This window comes from Alnus glutinosa, chromosome 4 (genome assembly GCF_958979055.1).
Source record: "Alnus glutinosa chromosome 4, dhAlnGlut1.1, whole genome shotgun sequence".
NCBI lineage: Eukaryota > Viridiplantae > Streptophyta > Magnoliopsida > Fagales > Betulaceae > Alnus > Alnus glutinosa.
This window is the reverse complement of record NC_084889.1, coordinates 8,909,505-8,930,732: the sequence shown is the minus strand read 5'-3', so window position 1 is coordinate 8,930,732 and position 21,228 is coordinate 8,909,505. Positions and strand designations below refer to the sequence as shown.

The 21,228-nt window shown below is 37.6% G+C and overlaps 2 protein-coding genes and 1 long non-coding RNA gene across 4 annotated transcripts; all 3 read right to left on the bottom strand.

Annotated features, from left to right (window-relative positions):
* Positions 1-2,551: 2,551 nt before the first annotated feature.
* LOC133867471 (cytochrome P450 734A1-like) lies at positions 2,552-7,250 on the bottom strand. Of its 2 annotated transcripts, none has more exons than XM_062304249.1 (4): positions 6,701-7,250; positions 5,838-6,082; positions 3,703-4,069; positions 2,552-3,089 (listed from the first exon to the last, which is right to left on the bottom strand). In XM_062304249.1, the coding sequence occupies exons 1-4, from the start codon at positions 7,184-7,186 to the stop codon at positions 2,670-2,672; spliced, it is 1,518 nt and encodes a 505-aa protein (XP_062160233.1). In that variant the 5' UTR covers positions 7,187-7,250; the 3' UTR covers positions 2,552-2,669. The 2 variants fall into 2 exon arrangements, with proteins under 2 accessions (XP_062160233.1, XP_062160234.1); XM_062304250.1 differs by having other exon boundaries at positions 3,703-4,045.
* A 1,242-nt stretch (positions 7,251-8,492) lies between these two features.
* LOC133865451 (uncharacterized) lies at positions 8,493-9,147 on the bottom strand. The gene is made up of 2 exons (XR_009899736.1): positions 9,038-9,147; positions 8,493-8,936 (listed from the first exon to the last, which is right to left on the bottom strand). It is a non-coding gene; the product is annotated as an uncharacterized LOC133865451 (long non-coding RNA).
* A 3,986-nt stretch (positions 9,148-13,133) lies between these two features.
* On the bottom strand, positions 13,134-16,203 carry LOC133865878 (zinc finger protein GAI-ASSOCIATED FACTOR 1-like). Its single transcript, XM_062302387.1, has 5 exons — positions 16,020-16,203; positions 15,575-15,865; positions 15,082-15,478; positions 14,773-14,969; positions 13,134-14,150 (listed from the first exon to the last, which is right to left on the bottom strand). Exons 2-5 carry the CDS (start codon positions 15,711-15,713, stop codon positions 13,453-13,455), a joined length of 1,431 nt encoding a protein of 476 aa, XP_062158371.1. The 5' UTR covers positions 15,714-15,865; positions 16,020-16,203; the 3' UTR covers positions 13,134-13,452.
* Between the last annotated feature and the right edge of the window lie 5,025 nt (positions 16,204-21,228).

Here is a 21,228-nt window from a genome sequence, read left to right as displayed (position 1 = left end):
TTCTCATCTTTGTTTCTAACGAATCTAACCTAGTGCCGTTTCCCTTCATTTTATGTTCTCTTTTTTTTCTAACCTAGCACCGCTTCATCTTCTTCATTTTCCCCTTCATTTTCTCTTATCTTTGTTTCTAACCTAGCGCCGCTTCATCTTCTTTGTTTTCCCTTGGTCCATATTCCAGAATGCAACTATTGAATCCATTTATCCCTCGTCTTGACTCTCACTCTTCAGATCTATCACACCTATACCCACACCCCATGACTCTTCAGTCTTCGGATCAAATCCTTCCACAAACTTGGGCATTCCAATGAGTTACGAAGCTTAGGGGTGGGCACGATGGTGATTAAGATGAGTGTTTTTTTTAAAAAATTGTTCGTTTTTATTTGGTTTAGTTTAGTTTAGTGTTTGGTTGTTGCGAAAATCATTGATATGTTTGTGATTTCTCTATGCTTTGTTTGGTTCCTGAGATAATCAAGCATGTTTCTAGATCTAGATATTAAATCCGCCTTGCCCCGCACAATCCGCACCCCCCACCCCGCATCAAACCGCCCTGCATCACCCCACGTCGCACGTATTCTCCCGTTTTTGTGCGGTTCGCGGGTGCGATTTTAGGGACCCACAGGGGTGTGGGGCGGGGGTAAAAAAGGCGAAAGAAATCTGCCCCACTCCGCTCCATGCACACCCCTAATTGTTTGTAAGGGTTGACAGGGAAAAAAATTTGTTAACATCATTTAGTAATGAAACAACGTTAGTTTTCATCGTTTTTGTAAGCGATGCCAATGCAAGTAATTTTTTATTAAAGCACGCAAAATCCTAAGTTTGGTGCCATTTTAGTAAACGATAAAAATAAAAACAACGCCAATTTGCACATTTTTTGTAGTGAAATAAAGCCAAGGATGTTTAAATTGTGTACATGGGTTCATTGCCAAAGGGTGAATATATACTCACCTACATCTACTCACCATCTTAGAATTCTTTGTTAAAAATAATCCCACTCTCACCAACCCATCTGAAAAAGGATCGGGCCTCAAGGTTAGCACCGGCCATGGAAAATTGTAGCATCAAGCCAAGACAGCAGGACTTCCAAACAATCCTATATAATGTTCTGAATCTCTAATTGTACTCTGTTTACTAGATGTTGGAATTATTTCTTCATTTTAGGGTTTTGATTTTTCATTTTGGGTTGATTTTAAATTGTGTGTTGCTACCGGTATATGCTATATAATGTTCTGATTGTGCAAGTTGATCTCAAGTTTTCACCTAAACCAATTGTCTCTTCTGCTGCAAAGGACCTCATTAGTTAGGTTTCCACCAGTTTGCTTTCGACTTCTTTAAATTGCTCAACATTCTCAAAATTTTCATTCAATAGTTATTGATATGCCTGATTTTTCTCTCCTTAACAAATGCCGCTACATAAGCTTCTTGAACATCCAAGGATTGTTCAGAACGCTGAGCCTTCTGGTATATATAGGTTTTAATCTACATTGTCAGATGCCGGTAATTAAATCCATATATCTTGTCACTGGATGAGGTTCCTTTGGAGTTGAAGAACTTTTCGATTCAGTCTTCTTCATTGCATTTGTGATATAAACAATTCATAACATGAATTTGTACAGCGGAAACGATTCTTTTGAGGATGTTTTGGATTTGTAATGTTTGGGTTTTGAATGAATATTTGTATTTGTATTTGGATTTGTTTTGGTTTTGGATTTAAAAACTGCATTAAAATTGGCCCAAAAAGTGGCCAAAACCGGCCCAAAAGTGGCAAAAATGCCTCGTTTGAAAATTAGTCCAAACCCAGTCCACAACCGGCCCAAAGCCCAACTTAAAAGCAGTTACATAACTGTCGGTTATTTAGTCAATAACCGCTAACCGGCAGTTGTAAAAATAACCGCATTCGCCTAGACGGTTAGCGGAGGCGGTTGGTAAAATGCAATAATCGTTTAGGCGGTTAGCAGTTAGTGGTTTTAACCAAAAACCGCTAGTTATAACCGCTTGTACACCCCACTGGTGAGCCTTAGATTGATACAGAACCCTCAGCTTTTAACAGTAGTACTCATCACATGCTTATATAGTTCTAGCTAGTACGTACTACACGCATGACTCTTTTTTATTTGAAGATCGAGAACCAAAAATACGATAGAAACTAAGAAACAATGATTTTTACTATTGCGCTATCTGTCCTTAATTTCTGTGCTGCCACCGAATCTCTGTTTAGAAGCTACACTAGGAGTTCGTTTCAATGCGTTTGCAGCCAGCTGCTCAGATCAGTGATGAAGAGCTACAAACAATTGCGAGTAACTGCTTTATGTTTTTTCCTTTTTGAATTTTCTTTGAATAATTATAGAACTTATCAATGTAGTTTGTTATGTTGTACTATTGGGTCAATTTATGTCTGAGTATATATAATGGCAATTAATGATGTGCAGGCAAGAAGGAAGTGCTATACGTGTTTCCATGTAGAAACTGGCCTCCAACTTCAGACAACAAGATCGTGGGATTTCATGGGTTTTCCCGAACTGTAAATCGAAATCCTACAGTTGAGAGAGTGACGTAATAATAGGATTTATTGACAGCAGAATCTGGCTTGAATAAAAAAGCTTTATCGATTCATATTTTGGTCCACCTGGCCTGGCCTCCTAAAAAATGGAAGGATGCAGATGCAGCAAGCTTCAATCAAATATTCTCCTAAATAGGAGTTGTGCACCATGTTGAGGCTGCAATGTTAGAACTTGCATCGGCGCATGAGCGTAAGTTGGCGACATCCTAAAAGAATACTGCCGGATGATCATAGCGAGGGCGACCTTCGTCTCAGCCATGGCCAGATTCTGACCAACACAAATTCTGGGGCCTAAGCTAAATGGAAAATATGAGGCCAAATGGTTTCGAGGCTCAGAAAATCTCAACGGGTTGAATGTATGTGCGTCGTTTCCCCATATTTCAGCATCATGATGGACGGCGGTCATGGCCAGATAGAGCTGCGTGCCAGTCGGAATATTGAGGTTCCCTAGCTTAACTCTTTTGCATGTTTGCCTCAGCACTGCCACAGTCGTAGGGTAGAGACGAAGTGTTTCATTCACGATCATGCCTATCTGTTGAAATAGAGCAAGAAATTTTGTAGCACTTGAGGGTTAGGCAAAGCATAGTTTTTCCATTTATTCAATAATAATAATAATAATAATAATAATAATAATAATAAATCAGTTTTTCAAATATGTATAGTCATGAAATAGGATCATGACCTTATAATTGCGTGTCCAAATTTGCTTTGCAATTTAGATAGTTTAAAGAGAGTGAGGTTGCGGTACCTCAAGTTACTAAGGCCAAATGGGTCTCGTGGCCCGGCCTTTTATGTTGGCTGCTCAAATTGTACTGTAATTTAGGCACCCTAATTATTAGGGATAGGGATTTCTTATAATGAAATCCGGGTAGTCCATAGAAAAAAAATGTTGTAAAGCCCACCTGTCCGGGAGAGATGAGCTTCACAATCTCCCTCTCTTGAACTGTCCGAATTTCACTAAAATTTGGGCAGCCTAATTGTAGTAAATCTCATTAATTCAATTGTTCATTCATTATGGATCGAAACAGGGTATTTATAATGTTAATTTTAGCATTTTCAAATAGTTGTACCCTTCCAAACCGGGTATTTTTGAAATTGTCTTATGTTTTAAGATTCAAAAACTCAGTGAGAAATTGAACACTTACTATTTTGAAGCCGTTTAAATTCTCAGCAGTGGGATGTTGATTTTGTCCACAAACTCGGAAAACTTCTTCCCTTGCCTTGCTTTGCCATTCTTGATGCAATGCTAGAAGGATGAGTGCCCAAGTCAAAAGATTAGCGCTTGTTTCCTTTCCTGCAAAGTAGAAGGTCTTACATTCATCTATGATTTCCTCCACCTCTAATTTCTCCTCTTCACCATTAATAGGACTCTTGTGAGAAGACATTAAGAGAGCCAGCAAATTTGTCGAATCTTCTCTCGCTTTACTATTGCTCTCTATTAGCTTCCGAATGGCTTCCCGTGTTTCCTTCTCAAGTCTCCACCTCTCCCTATTATTATTAGTAGGCAAGAACCTGTAAATTTATCATTCATTAATTAGTACAAAAACCCCCCATTGGTCAAAATCAATAAACCCTCATATATATATATATATATATATATATATATATATATATATATATATATATAGAATCTAGCAGACTTAGAATATATATATAGCTCGAATCAAAAATCAACAAGCTCTCTCTTTCTCTCAGAGCTCTCCAAAAAACCTCTCCAGAGTCAGTCTGTTTGCCGGGGGAGGGGGCCATAGCGGCCCCCTCCTCCCGGCCTTTGCTTTGTCCTCTTAGCCCCTTGGGGCTCTAGAGGTTTTGTTTCCTCCCTGGGTTGGTCCAGTGGAGGCTAGAGTCTCCCAACCAATAGGGTTGTGGAGTTTTGTCCCACGGACTTGTTCCGGTGGTGGTTTTAGTCCCCTAGCCGTTTGGTCTATGGTGGTTGTTTTTCTTTTTCTGTTTTCTTGTTTTTGCTTTGCTTGGCAGGTACACCCTTTCTGAGGCCCCTGAAGCGGTGGAGCCTCCGTCGGTGCCGCCGGTGGGTAGATCTGGTAGGGGCTTTACTTTTCAATATTCTTTGGTGCCAGATCTGCTCTGTTCCGCTTATGTGCTGACGACACGCGCCCCCCAGTCGCTCCCGTCGTCGTCCTCTGTTCCTTTCACCGTTTTCTCCGGCCGAGACGCTCACTGGTCACCGGCGCGTGGTATGCACTCGCCTGGGGTTTTCCTCCCTTCGACTGCGCGTGTGTGCCACAGCTGCATCTTTTGCCGGTTCTGGTTGGAGCCGAGGACTTCTGGCGTTTCTTCCACTGCTGCGGCTCTCCTGTCTTTGGCGCGTGTTTCCCACGCGCCGGCGCCGGTGACGGCGCGTGTGCTCCACGCGCCGCCGACGGTGCTCCTTCCGACGTCAGCTTCTGGTTTTGGGTGTTTTTACCTGTTCTTGATCTCTGCTTGTATTTGGCTATTGCTCTGTGCTTAATCTAATCTAGTCATAGCTTTTCTGCACAGACTGTTTGTGACCGATTCCATAGTGCAAGTAATGTTGGGTCCTCCGTCAACGCATAGGCACCTTTCTGTTGGCTAGGTTTATCTGTAGCAATTAGTCATAGCTTTATGGGGTATTTGGCTTGGGATCTCTGTATTGTTTTGAGTCCTGTAATGTTCTGAGTTTTTCTCAGTTTGATTGTAACTTTGTTTACCCCCTTGAATGGATTAATTGACATTCTCTTCAAAAAAAAAAAAAGAATATATATATAACTCAAACATGCATCTAAGTTGTGCCAACGTTTTGGAAGTTCTTAAATTTTTAAGTCTATCTTTCCTAACCATTTAAGCTTTTGAATTGAAAAATAATTTAACATGATAGACCGAAAGTCGTGAGTTCAAGTACTAACTCTGCAGTTTGCTCCTATCTCGGTTATAATATTCTACCTATTGGATTTCACTTGTTGGAATTGAGATCCATCCGGTGCACTTTCATTTTATGCCTGGAGTGCTAGGGCTGCAAGTGTGAGATCGAGTCCCCTTATGGCTATGGGGTTCACCAGCTTGGGTAGGTGCTCAGGCAGGTAAGCCTCATAAGGAGTCATCTCACAATTAGTTGTCCTAACAATTTGGACATCTAATTATTGTGACTCCAGATTCTAATTAATTGGTTTTAGCCTACACGTGGGAGAAAATATTAAGTTAAATGATAAAGTTCACTGCTTCTTAATTATCAATTTAAACTTTTGATTTAACTCGTGGTTTAAGACTAATGTAAGCTTATGAGAATGTTTAATATGTTCACCTGTAACCAGGAATGTAGACACTTCTTAAACCAAGGGAGACGAGGTGCAATTGCTGCTCCTGTAACATAAAAATTCTCTTCCCCTCCTCAAAACTGCTTCCGAAAGCCGTTCTAGATATAATGTCCGCTGAAAGGTGATCAACTTCTTTGTGCACATCCATCTCGAATTCCTCTCTCTCTCCTCTCTCTTCTTCCCACTTCTGGAGCATCTTTCTGGAACTAGCCACAATTTCTGGCACCCAAGCCTGTAACGTACACCATCTCGATCTATTTATAACAATTTATTCAAATTAATTAATTACTTCAAGAATAATCTCAAAATTATAGGAGCCTTGATCCTTTTTAATTTTCTTATTAATTATTTAAATGTATAAATTGATCGAGGACTTAATGTTAATCACTTCACAAACTTCATCATCATTTATTATTATTATTTTGGATAAATGAGTATTTATTTTTATCCGGCTAGCTAGACGACCATATACTTCAAACTAATAAAATACATAAAACTACAATCTACAAAGCTAGCTAGTATTATTTACAGCTGATCTGGTTTTCTGGTTTGTCAAGTCAAACGCCTCCTAATTTTCTTTTCAAAAAACAAAGGACAAAGTATTCTTTCAAATGGCAAAAACAAAAAATAATAATAATAATAATAATAATAATTCTCTCATACAATCTAATACAAAGGTCTATTAAACTGACTCGTGTTTTTAAAGCATTAAAATACATATTTTAAGGATACATATTAATTTAATATACTGAATTAAATTACTTTTCTCCAACCAAATTTAAAAGAATTTGTAATTAATTTAACCCAATTAGAAAGAAGTGTTGTCCCTTGAAAAAAGGGCAGGCATTACCTTAACTCTCTCCATCTTAAAAGCCTGGTTTGCGATTCTTCTGTGAAAGGCCCATTTCTCACCGGTCACCCAAGCTAATCCTTGTCCAAAGAAAAGCTTAGTGGAAGGGTCGATCTGAGTCTTTTCAAACGAGACGCCCGTATCCATTAGGGCCTCCTTGATCATATCCGGATCGGCTATAGCCAATCTGGGCTTTGACCCGAACCAATACAGAAACGTCCTTCCGTACAGAGCCGACCACTCGTGGTAGAAAGGAGCCACTCGGTGAAGTATGTCGTGGTCCAAAGACATTGGCTTTGACTGGGCTTGCGCGTACATGCGGCGGATCTCAGCCGTGTTTCCAAAGATCGGACGGTAGGCAGGGCCTCGTATGCGTTGTTTGCGGAAATGGTCTTGGATTCTCCATGGGACCCATAATATTGAGTGAAAAAGTTTGAACAAGTAGATGATGATCAGGAGGAAAATCACAAGAAGAAGTAACTGCATTCTGTTGTGGGAGCTCACAAAGACAGACTACCTACTATTTTGATCAGATTCAACGTAGTTTTAAGAGAACAATAATGCGGTCTACAGAGGAACGTGGCACGAAATGTTTTAAATATCATAATATGTACTTGTTGTTTCGTAAAGTGTGAAGTTGCACTCACATGCAGACCACGCAAAGGACTTTTGCCCTCGGGCAATGACGTAGTTCCTGACGTAATTCATTTGGGAGGTGATAAAAAAATACCCGATACACATCCGTTTATACATCCACCTCTCACATGGAGGGGGTGCGTAAAGGATGTGTATTGAGTTTCTTTTTTATCTTTTTCCAATTTATTTAGCCGTATTATAACTTTTTTGTTCACGTGATACTCATAACTTTTATTATTAAATAATTAATTTTAATTATAATTTAAGGGGTTAAAATTTAATATCACACGAGCGGCTACATCAATTTATAAATAAAGTTATAATAAAACCTATAATACCCCAACTCCCCAAGCATTTTTCAAGAATTATCGATGAAATATATTCCAAATATTAAAAAGTTATAGTATGCCCTATTAAGGGTTGCAATTATTGTTTACATGTCGAGTTCGAATCGTGTCAAGATATGAGTATAATTTACTATATAGATTAACCATAATCTAATTCATTTAATTAGATGGATCAAACCCCTCAACCCTAACTCTTTAATTTTGAATTGGGTTTGTTGACATCTATTATCTTGTACATCAGACTCGGATCATGCATGTCGAGTTATGGGTATAAGACTATATAGGCTAACCTAACCCGACCCATTTAATTAATCAGGTTAGACTTATTAACTCTAACATTTTAATTTTGAGTTGAGTTTATATCAAATTTGCGGGTCGTGTCAAAAATTGCTAACATTATGTCCTACTCCTTTAATCTATCACCTACTCGAAAATATTTTATTAAAATCTTATATAATTTTGCTACGTACCAATATATATTTCTAAGAATAATAATATGTACCACACTGATATTCTATTATGCTAACACAAGAGGGTCTTGAATTCCTTAAATCAGTCCTTACTAAAAACAAATACCCAGCAACAATTCTACCGTGTCACATGATTATAATAAAATAATATTAATATGATATATAGCATTACACAATTGAGTCAATTTCTATATGTATGCATTCGAATTAGGTTCGAGTCTTAATTAATTACATTATCAAATGTAGTTTTACAAAGGTTCAGAAGGTAGTTATGGATTTTTATTTATTTATTTTTTTAGAATATCTTTTATAAGAATGAGTTGTACATTCAAGGATTAATTATAAGTCATCAAAAATCAAAAAATAACAATAGACGTAAAAACATCCGATATAATCCTATGAAACAAATTAAAGACGAAATCAGAGAGACACTTGCAGCAGAAGCCGTAGTTTTGAATTTCTTTGGCGACAGTTTCTTCAGCTATGTCGCCTACATTTAGGCCTATTTCTGAATCAACCATGACAAGCAGATGGAAGTACCCCTCGACAGGTTCAGTTCCCGCGTCATACTTCGCAGTGGAGAGATCCCAGAAAACTTCGATGCTTGAATTGTCGGATTCTATAAATTTGCTTCCCTTCTTCCTGAAAAAGCACGAATTCGTATTGAGTCTGAAGGCTGCCGTCTATGGGTCATCGCCGAAGTTTATGCTTAGGCCTTGAGCATAATGGGTCTTGCACTAGGTGACTGTTATCAAGATTTTATTCCGGGTGGAGAGGGTGACTCTGTAAACACAAGCGACTGAATTTCAGACGGAAGGGGAAAGGCTTGAATTGATATAAGCTGTGTTTTCATAGCTAGAACATGAAGGATTAGACACACTTACTGTGCTTTCGTTGAAACAAGAAACCACAACCAAAGTCCCGGACCAAGTGCTCAACGGTGATGGAGGTTTGGAGAAATGGGTTCATGACCTAAATCCCAGCCGACGGAGGTTTTTCATTAAAAAAAAAAAAAAAAAAAAAAAAAAAAAAAAAAAAAAGGTGATGGAGGTTTGGAGAAATGGGTTCCGGTGTTTTATTAGAGGCCGTAAAACTCAAATGGACTCTTTTTCTTTGTTGGTCGGTAATTTTCATAGATGGGAACAGTAGGGACGCCCAACACTAGTGGGCCCAATTAATCCCACCCACAAGAACTCCCCAAAACGGTCTCGTTAAGCATGCCTGGGCCCGGGCCCTGTCCCGTACGTCGACTCGTTATAACATTATGAAGAATCCGTGGTGTGGGGTTAACTATGGGAGGAGTTGTCGACATCCTACCAAAGAAAGAGAAAATATAGTTCGTCTCGTCACAATATAAATATAAATGATCTGAAAATGATTCCAAAATACAATGGAGTTTAAATATGTATTTCTAAATTGGAAAATTTTCTCATTATCCCCTTGAGATTTGGCCTTTTAACATATAAATACCCGAATTTTTAATTTTCACAATTAAAGATCTGGACCATTTTAATAAATAGGCCTTTCTATTATTTTATTTTATTTTTGATAACTTTACAAAAAATATTGAATTATCAAACGTTTCAAACTGGGATATTCACATCACCAAACGTCTCACATTAGGGTACTCCGTTAAGATTTATTGTTCAAGACTAAAACTCGGGGTACGAAACAATTTCATTTTTAAGAAAAAATACATATGGAAACTCCAACGTGTTCTCAACAATTTAAGTTAAAATATAAATAAATAAATATTTTAACTTAAATTGTTGGGAGGATACCGACAACTCCTCCCTTGGTTAAACCCCACACACACGCGTACACCACGGATTTCTCATAATGCTATAACGAAAAATAGATTACAATAAGAAATAAAAAACACAACAGGGGCTGTTAACCCAAAAATAAACCTAATAACAAAATTAGGTGGGGTAATGCTTCTAAAGATGTGGGCCATTTAGCTCAAGATACGGATGTCACAAAGTCGAAATCACCATTGAAGATGATTTGAAAAGTGTATTAAGTCACAAGGACCCAAACACCATAACAAAGGTGAACACAAAGAGAGAGAAATAACAAATAAGCCTAAAAATACAATAACACAAATACAAAAACAGCAGCAGTAGATCAAATTGAATATGAACCATCTCTAGAGGCGTGTGAGAACCACGTGCTGCCCAAGGATAGCCTCTCAACAGCGGAGTCATCTGGTACCACCGGGGGTTGAAGCGGAAAAAGGCGGTAACTCCACGCGCCAGTTGAGTCGAAGAACAATCCGGCGCGTGGGAAGCACGCGCCAACATTTAGGCGTCGACGAAGGTAGAAAAGACCACCAGCAAACTCCAAAGACGCCAAAAATTCCTATTTAATGAATAACTATTAGCTATTACACAACTATGTGTCCATTACGAGATAAAAACGACCCAAACATATTGATACGAAAATAAATATCCAGGGTTACTCATTTAAAGGGCCATAAATTTTAAGATTCCTATTTAATAAACAGCTATTACACAACTATGTGTCCATTACACAATAAAAACAACCCTAAACATATTATTTCCGTCCAGGGTTATTCATTTAAAGGGTCATAAAATTTCGAAATTCCTATTTAATGGACAGCTATTACACATTTATGTGTCCATTACGCAAAAAAATCAGGAAACGTCATCCATAGACAGTCTCCAAAATTCCCCACCCCCCTCCAAAAAAAAAAAAAAAAAAAAAAAAACCATTTAGGAGAACCCCTCAACAATCCTAAAAAATGGGTCACAAACTAAGAAAAGGTATAACATAAAAATCCCAAGAGTTATATTAATTTTATTTTGCAGATGATAAATTCTATATAACACATCAATATTTCACAAATATTTTCTTATGCTAACGTGGTAGTATTTAATAACCATGGATTTTTTTAAAAGCAATGGCTAATTTAATGGTTGCTTTCGAGATTGCTAGAGGTAGCAATTTTTTTACTAAAAGATGAATGATAAGATTATGTAAAACTTAGTCATTGGAGATGATCAAAACAATTAAAAACAATAAATATTACAAATACCAATAATTTTATTGTTTAGATGGATGGTGCTTTATTGTTTAGAGAGGGCTCTATTTTTGTTCATGTAATTTTAGCTTGTTGCTTTAGTAACTGCTTTAAGTTAGGTTTGATCCTAACTTGGGGTTTAGAGATTCTTTATCTCTATTCCCTACCTTCAACCTTTGGGTTTGTATTGTAGATGTTGGGATTGGGTTATTTGCCTTCGGGCTCTTGTATTTGCCTTCGGGCTTTTATTGAATGGATGTTCCTGTTCAAAAAAAATAAAACTCCACATCATCATCTTGATACTCACCTTTTAGTTAAAAATTTTGTACCAATAACATTTATCATGAAATATTGCTACGTATATGTAGGTAGCATTACTCTTTACTCTTTCAGACGATTTGACTTAACTATTGGATTTGGACCACTCTTCTCATTTTTACAGGGGGCAATCATTCAGTCGAGTTATGTAAAAATTCGCATCAACACATCTTATTTACTCTATTTAATCTTAAACCCCTATTTAGTCCCATACCAATCGGGCCAATCCCAATCTTGCATGTACATAGTACATGGGTTTTTTTTTCTTTTTCTTGTTCTTTTTCTTTTTATTTATTTTTATTTAGGAGGTGGTATTGACAGAGGTACATAGCTCATGCTTGCCTGTTTTCAATATAAGAAGCCACGGCCCAGCAGAGTGGCAGGGTGGCAGCAACCACCGGGTCAGAGACCCACCCACCATTAAACTGCCGGACCCACTACTCAGAGGGCATTATACAAAGGGCATCAGCCAACTCACCGTATTGAATGCATCTGGGCAGGACCCACACCCGTGTCCAAATCCTGTTTCAATTTGACTACAGGACCACCACCTAGCCAAGTATATCCTTCACCAAAAAAGGCACCGGCATCCAACCCCCAACGATCGTTTTCTATCCAGAATTTTTCAAGTTTCCAATTTTCAATCATATATACCCAACAGTTCCGGTGTTTTTTTTTTCTTTTCTTTTCTTTTCTTCCTAAATGATGAACTGCCAAAATTTTCAACGACAACATGGCGTGTGTAAGCGTGAGAAATCTATTTGGATTTTTAATGCTTTCAGTGCAAGTATGGGCTTATTATAATTGAGTCTTCCATTTTTCATTTCATATTCTGCAACGCATTTGACCGATCGAGTTTCAATTCTTGGTAATCTTTAATTTGGTTTGGATCATATGCAGAGGATATTACAGACTAGATCCCTTTGCATGATTTTGCTTGATGATTTTAAACCATATAATAGACATCTCTTCTCTTAATGAGCTATAATAATCCTTGACGTTTTTCGATGCGTATTAGGTATCTGCTTTATGCTTTTGCATGATTCTCATGTTTATTTGATTAGAAATCTTTTGTATGATTCAGATGTTTGATTAGAAAGCCATTGCATACACTAAGAGCCTGAGCCTTCTAACTTAAAAAAGAAAAAAGTCCTGACCCACTTTTAGGGTGATGTCGGTCAAACCAGACGTATTGATCAAGTGATCCAACCCGCGGGATTAAAGCAAGTACTTCGTTCTTTTCCCTGAGCAACAAGAAGGGAAGGGGAAGAGGACAATCACACCAAATAAAAATGAACCACCAAACAATTAAGATAATCAGATCAGTAAGAAAACGTCCTCAATAAATGACACCGCCCAATGACGTATTCTTAGCACAAATGTCAAAAAAAATTGACCGCCAATTTAAAAGGCTTGAGATGCCGTACCTAAATCGCCCGGCACAAACTCAAGAGAACCACCCACCGCTGCAGAGCGACAACCGCAGCAGAAGGGAGGCAGCTATGATGGGGGTCGGATTTAAAGCAAGTTCTTAATTCCAGCTTTTACGTCAAAAGTTGTCATGGGCAATGAAGCTAACACAAAATCAGACATGGGAAGTAGAAATGTAGAACAACAAATTAGAAAAATTGAGGCAAGCACTAGCTACTAAGAACTTGCATTTCCTTTTGGGCTACCTTTTTCAACGAGTAACGACTACAAGAGTTCCTGTACAAACCCTTCTCCCATTCACATCTCCGAGGATATAATTGAACTAAAAACGAAGATATCAGCGTAAAATTACACAAGACCTTAAACGAAAACTCTTTATAGAATTAACTCTATGATTACTAATTTTCATGGAGTGACCCACTAAGGAGAGGAGACTGTTCAATTTTTATATATCAACTGGCCCTTCAGAAAAATACCCCGGTGAAAGAGCTGCAAAGCAGAGCTGGATCATTGGACTTTGCGCTTGTCATCCCCAGGCGAACTGTCACCTCCTCCTCCGTATGCAACATCAAAGCCGCCACCAAACGAATTGAGCAAAGCAGAGAGACCTCTGGTGGATGCCCCGCCACTGCCGCCGCCTATGCCCAGCCCAAGAAGATCACGAGTCATTGGCTGGCCCATCAACCCAGAACTCCCACCAGAGGGAAGTCTAAGCCCAAGCCCATCAGTCCCCAAGGTGTTCTCTGCAGCCCTCCCATGGCCATTCCATTGCATAGCAGTGCTGTCTTGACCTGAGGAAGATGGTGGCGGTGCGGCCAAGCCTAACCCACGAAGCAACGACGCGTTCGATGCCGTGGAGCCCATTTGGGCAGCTTTTTGCAGTAATGCGGTTGCGGACATGACAGGCTGCGGGGAAGGCGCGTAGTGGAGATGGTCGTGGTTTGGTGTTGGAAAGAGGGAGGGGCCATTGTTGGAGAGGTAGAGGGATGTGGAGAGCGAAAGGGAGGTGGGTTCGATGGGTGAAAGTGGTGGACAATCGGAGCGGGACAAGGCGCAGACCACATTGGAGAACGAGGATGGTTCAGCGATTGTTGTTGCGGTCGAAGGTGCAAAAACGCTTGCAAATACACTTGTGCTGGAACTGGAGGAGCTGGAGGTCGTGGCTGCCGTTGCCGGCGACAGTCCGATTGGATTTTCCGGCAATTCTGTCAGATAAAAATAAAGTAATTTATAAGGGATTTAAGAGAGAGAGAGAGAGAGAGAGAGAGAGAGAGGGGAACAAGGAAAAGGGGAAGGGGAATGATTCACATGCTGTATAGTGTGTAGTGCAACTAGAAAAGGGAAACAAAAAGAGTAGTAGAAAAAGATGATTATGCAGTGACCCAGAAACGACAGAAGAAAGAGAGTAAAAAGAATGACTTTCGTCTCCCTTTTTATTTATTTATTTATTTTACACCAAACTGGCAACAAGTTTAACAGCTTGAACTTGAAAGCATTAACAAGTGAAAGGGAGAAAAGCAATTATGGCTTCCTTTCTCTCACAATCCTCTCTTTCCGGTTATCGATCTTTGAGCTCCCTCATCACCCGTGCAACTATTGCCCTTGAATTTAAACCCCATATAGCCATACACTCTCTCTCTCTCTCTCTCTCTGCATTTAACCTCAGTATACAGACAAGAACATCAATAAGAGAACAAACCCATCAACCTCCTAAAGAATGAATCGAAAGATGACAAACAAAATAAAATATTACTGGTTGAATCCCAACGCAGGCGTTTGAAAAGGTCCTAGTTTTATGTATATATATATATGTATGTTTATTACTACCTGAACTTTGAATGGACAAAGCTGGAGACACCACACTCGTAGACGGAGTAAGAGGAGGGGGCGGAGGCGAAGCCACAACCGCATTAGCATTAGCATTAGCATTTCCGTCTGCGCCAACGATGGCAAGGGCGTGTGTCCGCGCACTCTCCTCCGCCAGCGCGTCGCAGAAAGCTCTGTGCGTGATAAAGCTATCCCTCCTAATTCATAACCAAACTAGAGCAAGTCAGCAAACGCGGTCTTCGATGAAAAAACGAAAGGAATAAGGAAATATTATCTCGGCAACCAAATGGAGAATAAGATGGGGGGAACCTTGAAAACATGGTCCCGCAGTCGCATTTATACTCTCTGGTTCCACAGGTCTTCATGTGCGCCTTCCAATCGGACTGCACGGCGTACTTCTTCGAGCACCGCTCGCACTTCCACTTCTTCTCGCCGTGCTTTCTACAAAAGTGCTTTTTGATGCCCGTGAGGTCTCCCAGTGCTCTCGCCGGGCTGTGGTGAACGCAGGAAGGTTCTGGACACACGTAGACTCGCTTGCGAATCTCTTTGCCCGTTCTCTGCTTGAGCTTCCACGGCAAGTTGTGGCCTCGCCGGTGAAGCTGAAGGTTCTGGTCGCGCTGAAACCCTTTGTTGCAGATCTCACACACAAACCTGTTCGTCGCCATCAGAGTCTTGGGAGATAAAGCTATCACCTCGGCATCTGGATCTGCAAGAATTGAAATAACCAAGGGATTAAAAAAAAATTAAAAAAATTAACCAAAAAAAAAAAATCATTTTGAAAGTTTGGGTTTCGAAATCTCACCAGGCATTCCAGGAAGGTTTCGCTTTTTCTTCGGTGGTGGTGCTGCTAACGGCGTCGTTTGATAACCAGAGGAGGATATACTAGCCTCTCCAGAAGCTGTAGAAGCTGTCATTGGTGAGGACTTCTCTAACTCCAACATTCTTCAAAACCCAATCAAACACAAAGCAATCTATATTCTTCTTCTTCTTGATCTCCTTCTAGGGTTTTCAATTTCTAAGCTCAAAAAGATAGTCACCGCTTCGACTCAAAGTCCCATCCTTCAACAGAAATGAACAACCTTCCCCTCTCAAACTGTTTAATACATATATATGAGAAAATAACCAAGAGATTCAGAGCCTATCGCAGATTACAGAAGACACCAAACGAAAAACTAGTCTCCGGAAGACGAACTTTTCTGATTGTTTCGCAGGAAAATTTTGAAAACGCAGAAAACAAAAACGCGTACAAATTTTTCAAGGTGGCAAAAAACTACAGCTCGCGTATTGCACTTCTTCCTCGATAAAACGAAATGAGAAACCGACTCAACTCGGTCGGCCGGAGTACCGAGGTCCCATAAGGCGGCGGCTGCACAAACACAGAAAATCAGAGAGAGAGAAAGAGAGAGAGAGAGAGAGATTTGAACGAAGTGAGCAAAGTAATAGTAGAAAATGATTAAAGCGGCGCCAGTTAACCATGGTTTAGTTTTTGAACCCGTACCTTTTTAACCAGAGTTCGAGATAACCCGAGTCGCAAGTCTCATCCCTTGGCTGCTAGTCCAATTGACCGTCCACGTGTCGGAATAAGCGATTCGATGACTTTTGTCGGAAGAAGTCGGACTCGGCGGTGATTGTCGTTTTGCGAAAAGGGTATTTTTTTAATTACCTTCGATAAAACAGAGAAAGTTTTTTAGTTCTTTCTTCTCGTAAAAAAAATGTATAATGCAGATAGAAATACAATTATACCCGTACTAGGCCACTATTTCACCTTAAAGATTTCGGATAATTTGGGCTTTTCAACCGTTGTGTATATTTGAAAATTAGTAAAGAGTGTGACTTGTAAAATTATCTTTTGATTTAGGATGAATTAATATTCTATTTTGATCCTATTTTAATTTTAAAAACCAGTAGAATGTAAAATTTAAGATTTTGTATAGCATTTCTCTTTAAAAATTGCTTGAGTTCTCATTTATTAAAAGATAAATGTTACACATTTTCTCACTCATATACTTATTAATGCAACTCTTAAAATTACTAATTGATTAAAATTTAATAGTGATCAATCTCAAATCTAATGATAATTTTAAAGGTTATATTAAAAAGTGTGAGGATAAACTACGTGTAGCATTACTCTTGTTAAAATCTATAGGTACGTTTGGCAGGAAACATGTTCCAAGACATTTTACTTGAAATGTAGATGAGTCATTTTATAATTTGAATTTTATCTTATTATATTTTATAGTGTATATTGATCTCACGTGATGGGTATATTGTTATTTTATTAAAAATAAATAAATAAATGACGTTACATCATAATATATATGATGTACCATTGATGCAAACAAAATAAAAATCAAGCAACAAGTGACTAGACTCAATTTTACTTGTAATACAAGGCACCATTGTTCATTTGGTGAAAGAGATACGTTAGTTGTACAACTTTTATATAATAATTGTACAACAATGCTTATGTGTAAGTGAGTTTTTCTCTCTCTTAATGTTATTCAGCATTTTTTAAAAAAAATAAAAAATAAAACTCACTTATACATAAATATTATTGTGTAAAAATTATTCAGCTAACATATCTCCCGGCTAAAAATGTTCAAAACCAATTTTTTATTCTCACACTATAAATTCTTTTCAAATGCCATTTGTTACCACGTCATGGCGGCAACCACAGTCCGCCAGACACATTTGGCCAGTGTGTTGTGGCCGTTAGAATCGCGGATGCCATTATCACTGTGGCAATGGTGGCAGTTTTTTTTTTACACTTTTTTTTTTTCTTCTTCTTTTTGGTATTTTGTTAAAAATAAATTATTATTATTTTGTAAAAAAATCAAAGCTCAAAACACTTCTCAAGATTGTAACAAACGGATCATTCGTTTGAAGCCTTTTATTTCTCTTTTCAAAACAAAAATTGTAACAAATAAATTCAACACAAAACACTGATAATAATAATTTTTACTTTTATAATAAGTGTTACCTTAATTAATTGTCATGTTTGTTATGTGATGTCATAAGACTTAATAAGAGAGAATTATTTTTAAGTTTTTAAAGTGTTATATAATAAAAAAATAATATCAAAGAGACAAATCTCCTAACTTGTGTGCGCGTGTTAATCTGGTCTTACGATTTTTCTTTTTTTGTCTGGAACATAATTGTGGTGCGACCATGTGCTGGGCTTGTGACGATTTATTGTTTAATATTATTATTAACAGTAATGCCACGGAACCGATAAGGACGAGCAAGACAAGACAATGCGGACAATTTTTACGGTTTGTCCCTAAATTTGTCCAAATGCGAGTGGCTTTCTCGTGAATCTGTACAAAACCTTGTTCTTTTTACGAAAGCTACTGTGCCTCTTCTTCATCGTAGCCCAAAATAAGAAACGCTAATATCGCCAATTCGGTTCCTCCATGGCAAGCTTGTGAATACAGTCCCCATGGGAGGCCAAATGTTTGCGTAAAGACTGTACACGTGTACTAAGCCGGTCTAACTAAGCTCGTGTAAAGTCAAATTTTGAATGTTTGAAACGTGGCTTAAGGGAAGGGTCATGGCCCTTCAACCCCTGAAATGTGTTTAAAACATTTTTTAGGAGATATTTTTTTCTTTGTTAATGAAAATACTTCAAAATGATTACAAAATGATTAATATAATCCAATTATTAATATAATCCGGTTCTCCTTTTTTTTAAAAAAATAAAATAAAATTATTTGAAGTACAAGTCAAGCTCAAACTTATTACAAATCAAATAATTTAGTCAAACTCGATTCATTTATTTTTCAAATGAATTTGAATTTGTCCATAAATTGCACTATTAACTTACTCATTCTATATATTAATTAAATATCATAATTGTTTAAGATTAAACTTGTTACCGAATTATATAATTTATTCAAACTCGATTCATTTATTTTTCAAACAGACTCGACTTTATTCATACGTTGCACAATTAACTTACTAATTTTTTTTATATAAATTAAATATCGTGATTGTTTATTTTTTTCATAAATAAATACTAATAATTAATTGCTTAATTATTGTTAGTATTTTATCATTTGAGTTAGTTAGATAAATTGATTTTTATTTATAAACTTACAAAAATTAACTTCACTAACTTATTACTTGTAAGAAATCATATATAACTGTTTGAAATGGAATAAATTATTTATATTTTATCTTATTATTGTATCTATAATTCTAAACAATAAAAATCTATAGTCTATATGTATATTTTACCGTATAAATATATAAATTTATTGTACACACATATAACAAGGCTCACAACATAAAGATTCGAGTATATGTATCACACCAAAAAGAAAATTCATTTTTATCATTTCAAATATTTAAATGTTCTTGTTACAAAATTAAAAAATAATAGTACAAAAATTAATAAAAATAAAAATTATACTTATTTATACAAAGTTATATAAGTCAAATTAAATTTATAAGAATTTAATTCATTTGATAAACCAGCTTAAACTTATATTTAAACTCGTTTCATTTATTAAATTAATCGAGTTCGAATTAAGTTTATACTATTAAAGTTTGAGCTATTACAAAAGATAAATATTATTCTTCACACTATAGTAATGTGATGGGTCTAATAAGTATTAGATCAGTTTCCAAAGAGTAACTCAACCGGTTAGAGACCACGCCTCATAAAGCAAAGGTCACTTGTTCGAATTCTCTCTCCCCCTCTTGTGTGGACATGTCAAACAAAAAAAAAAAAAAATTATTATTATTATTATTAGACCAGTCTTTGTTATAGAAAAACAATTCAAAGAATATTAACCCATATCACATTAACATAGTAACATTGTAGTGTAATTGTTAATGGTGTTTAAGTTGGCGGTGATTAACCGCAAATCATATAATTGCATAACTACTTTTGTAATCAATTAGGAGGTACGAGTATCGATTTTAGGCAGAGGCGGTTTATAATCACTGACCGTTTACCTTTATATATAATATATAAAAATAATAATAATATACCAAAACAAGTTCGTTTTGGTGTATAATACCATCTAAAATAGACCTTAAATAATCTAAAAACATTTAAAATAGGTTATAAAAAGAGGCTCAAGGTAGGTCTAAAACACAAAAATATGTCCAAAATGTATATGTATAAAAAACGGTTATGCGGTGTGGTTTTGAGTTTAAATAATCGTTAACCGGTAGTTATTTCAAAATTACTAACAACCTATGTGTGCAAAGGTATTGGTGGGGGCATATGGCAAATGATTCTAGGGTGCATTGGATGAGTTGGAAGAGGATGGGAAGAGCAAAAACTATGGGGGGTCTTGGATTCAGGGATTTGATTATGTTTAACAAAGCACTTCTTGCTAAACAGGGTTGGCGTATTTTGAAGTTTCCACATTCCCTTGTTAGTCAGGTGCTGCGGGGCAAATATTTCCCTCATGATTCTTTTTTGTCGGCTGAATTGGGAAATAGACCTTCCTATGTGTGGAAAAGTTTGTTATTTTCAAGGGAGCTGCTTAAAAATGGTTTGGTGATGAGAGCAATGTGAAAATCTGGAAGGATAGGTGGTTACCAACACCTATTACTTATGCTGTTCAATCTCCTCCCAAGGTCATTCTTGAAGATTCTCTTGTAGCAACCCTTATAGATCAAGAGGTTCACACATGGAATTTGGGGCTCATCAACTCCATTTTCTTACCAGATGAGGCTAAGGTAATTGCTTCTATGCCTTTGTGTCCTTCTCTTCCTCCGGATAAACTTGTTTGGCAGGGTACCACAGATGGGATTTTCTCAGTAAGGAGTGCATACCATATAGGCATGGAAAATATTTTTAGGGGGAGGGGAAGTGCTTCTGGTGAATCTTTTGATAACAGAATTTGGAAGACTATTTGGAATTTGGAGGTTTCAAATTCTGTTAAAATGTTCATGTGGCGGGCTTGTAATGACCTTCTCCCAACAAAGTGCAATCTTTTTAAGAGAAAAATGGTGGAAGAGTGTATGTGTCCTTGCTGCTACAGAGAAGAGGAGACGGTGGTACACGTCTTATGGTCTTGTCCGGCTGCCCAAGATGTGTGGGGAAGTGGATCTATGATTTTTCAAAAATATGCTTTTAATGGAGACAGGATTATGCAGTTTATAGAATTTTGCTTGGACCGGCTGAAGATGGATGATTTAAACTTAATGGCTGTTATTGCAAGACGAATATGGTTAAGGCGAAATAAGCTCATTTTTGAGTCATCGTTCTCCCATCCCCAGATTATTTATTCAGAGGCTGTGGCTCAATTTGAGGAGTATCAAAGATGCAATAAAAAGGGGGATTATCTCGCTTCTGTGGAAAATCTGCAGACCATTCCTAGTCCCCAAATAGGCTGGTGCCCCCCTCCTGTTGGTCTTATCAAAGTCAACTGGGATGCCTCTATTAACACCATAAAGGAGTGGGTTGGCATTGGTATTGTGGCAAGAGATCATTCTGGA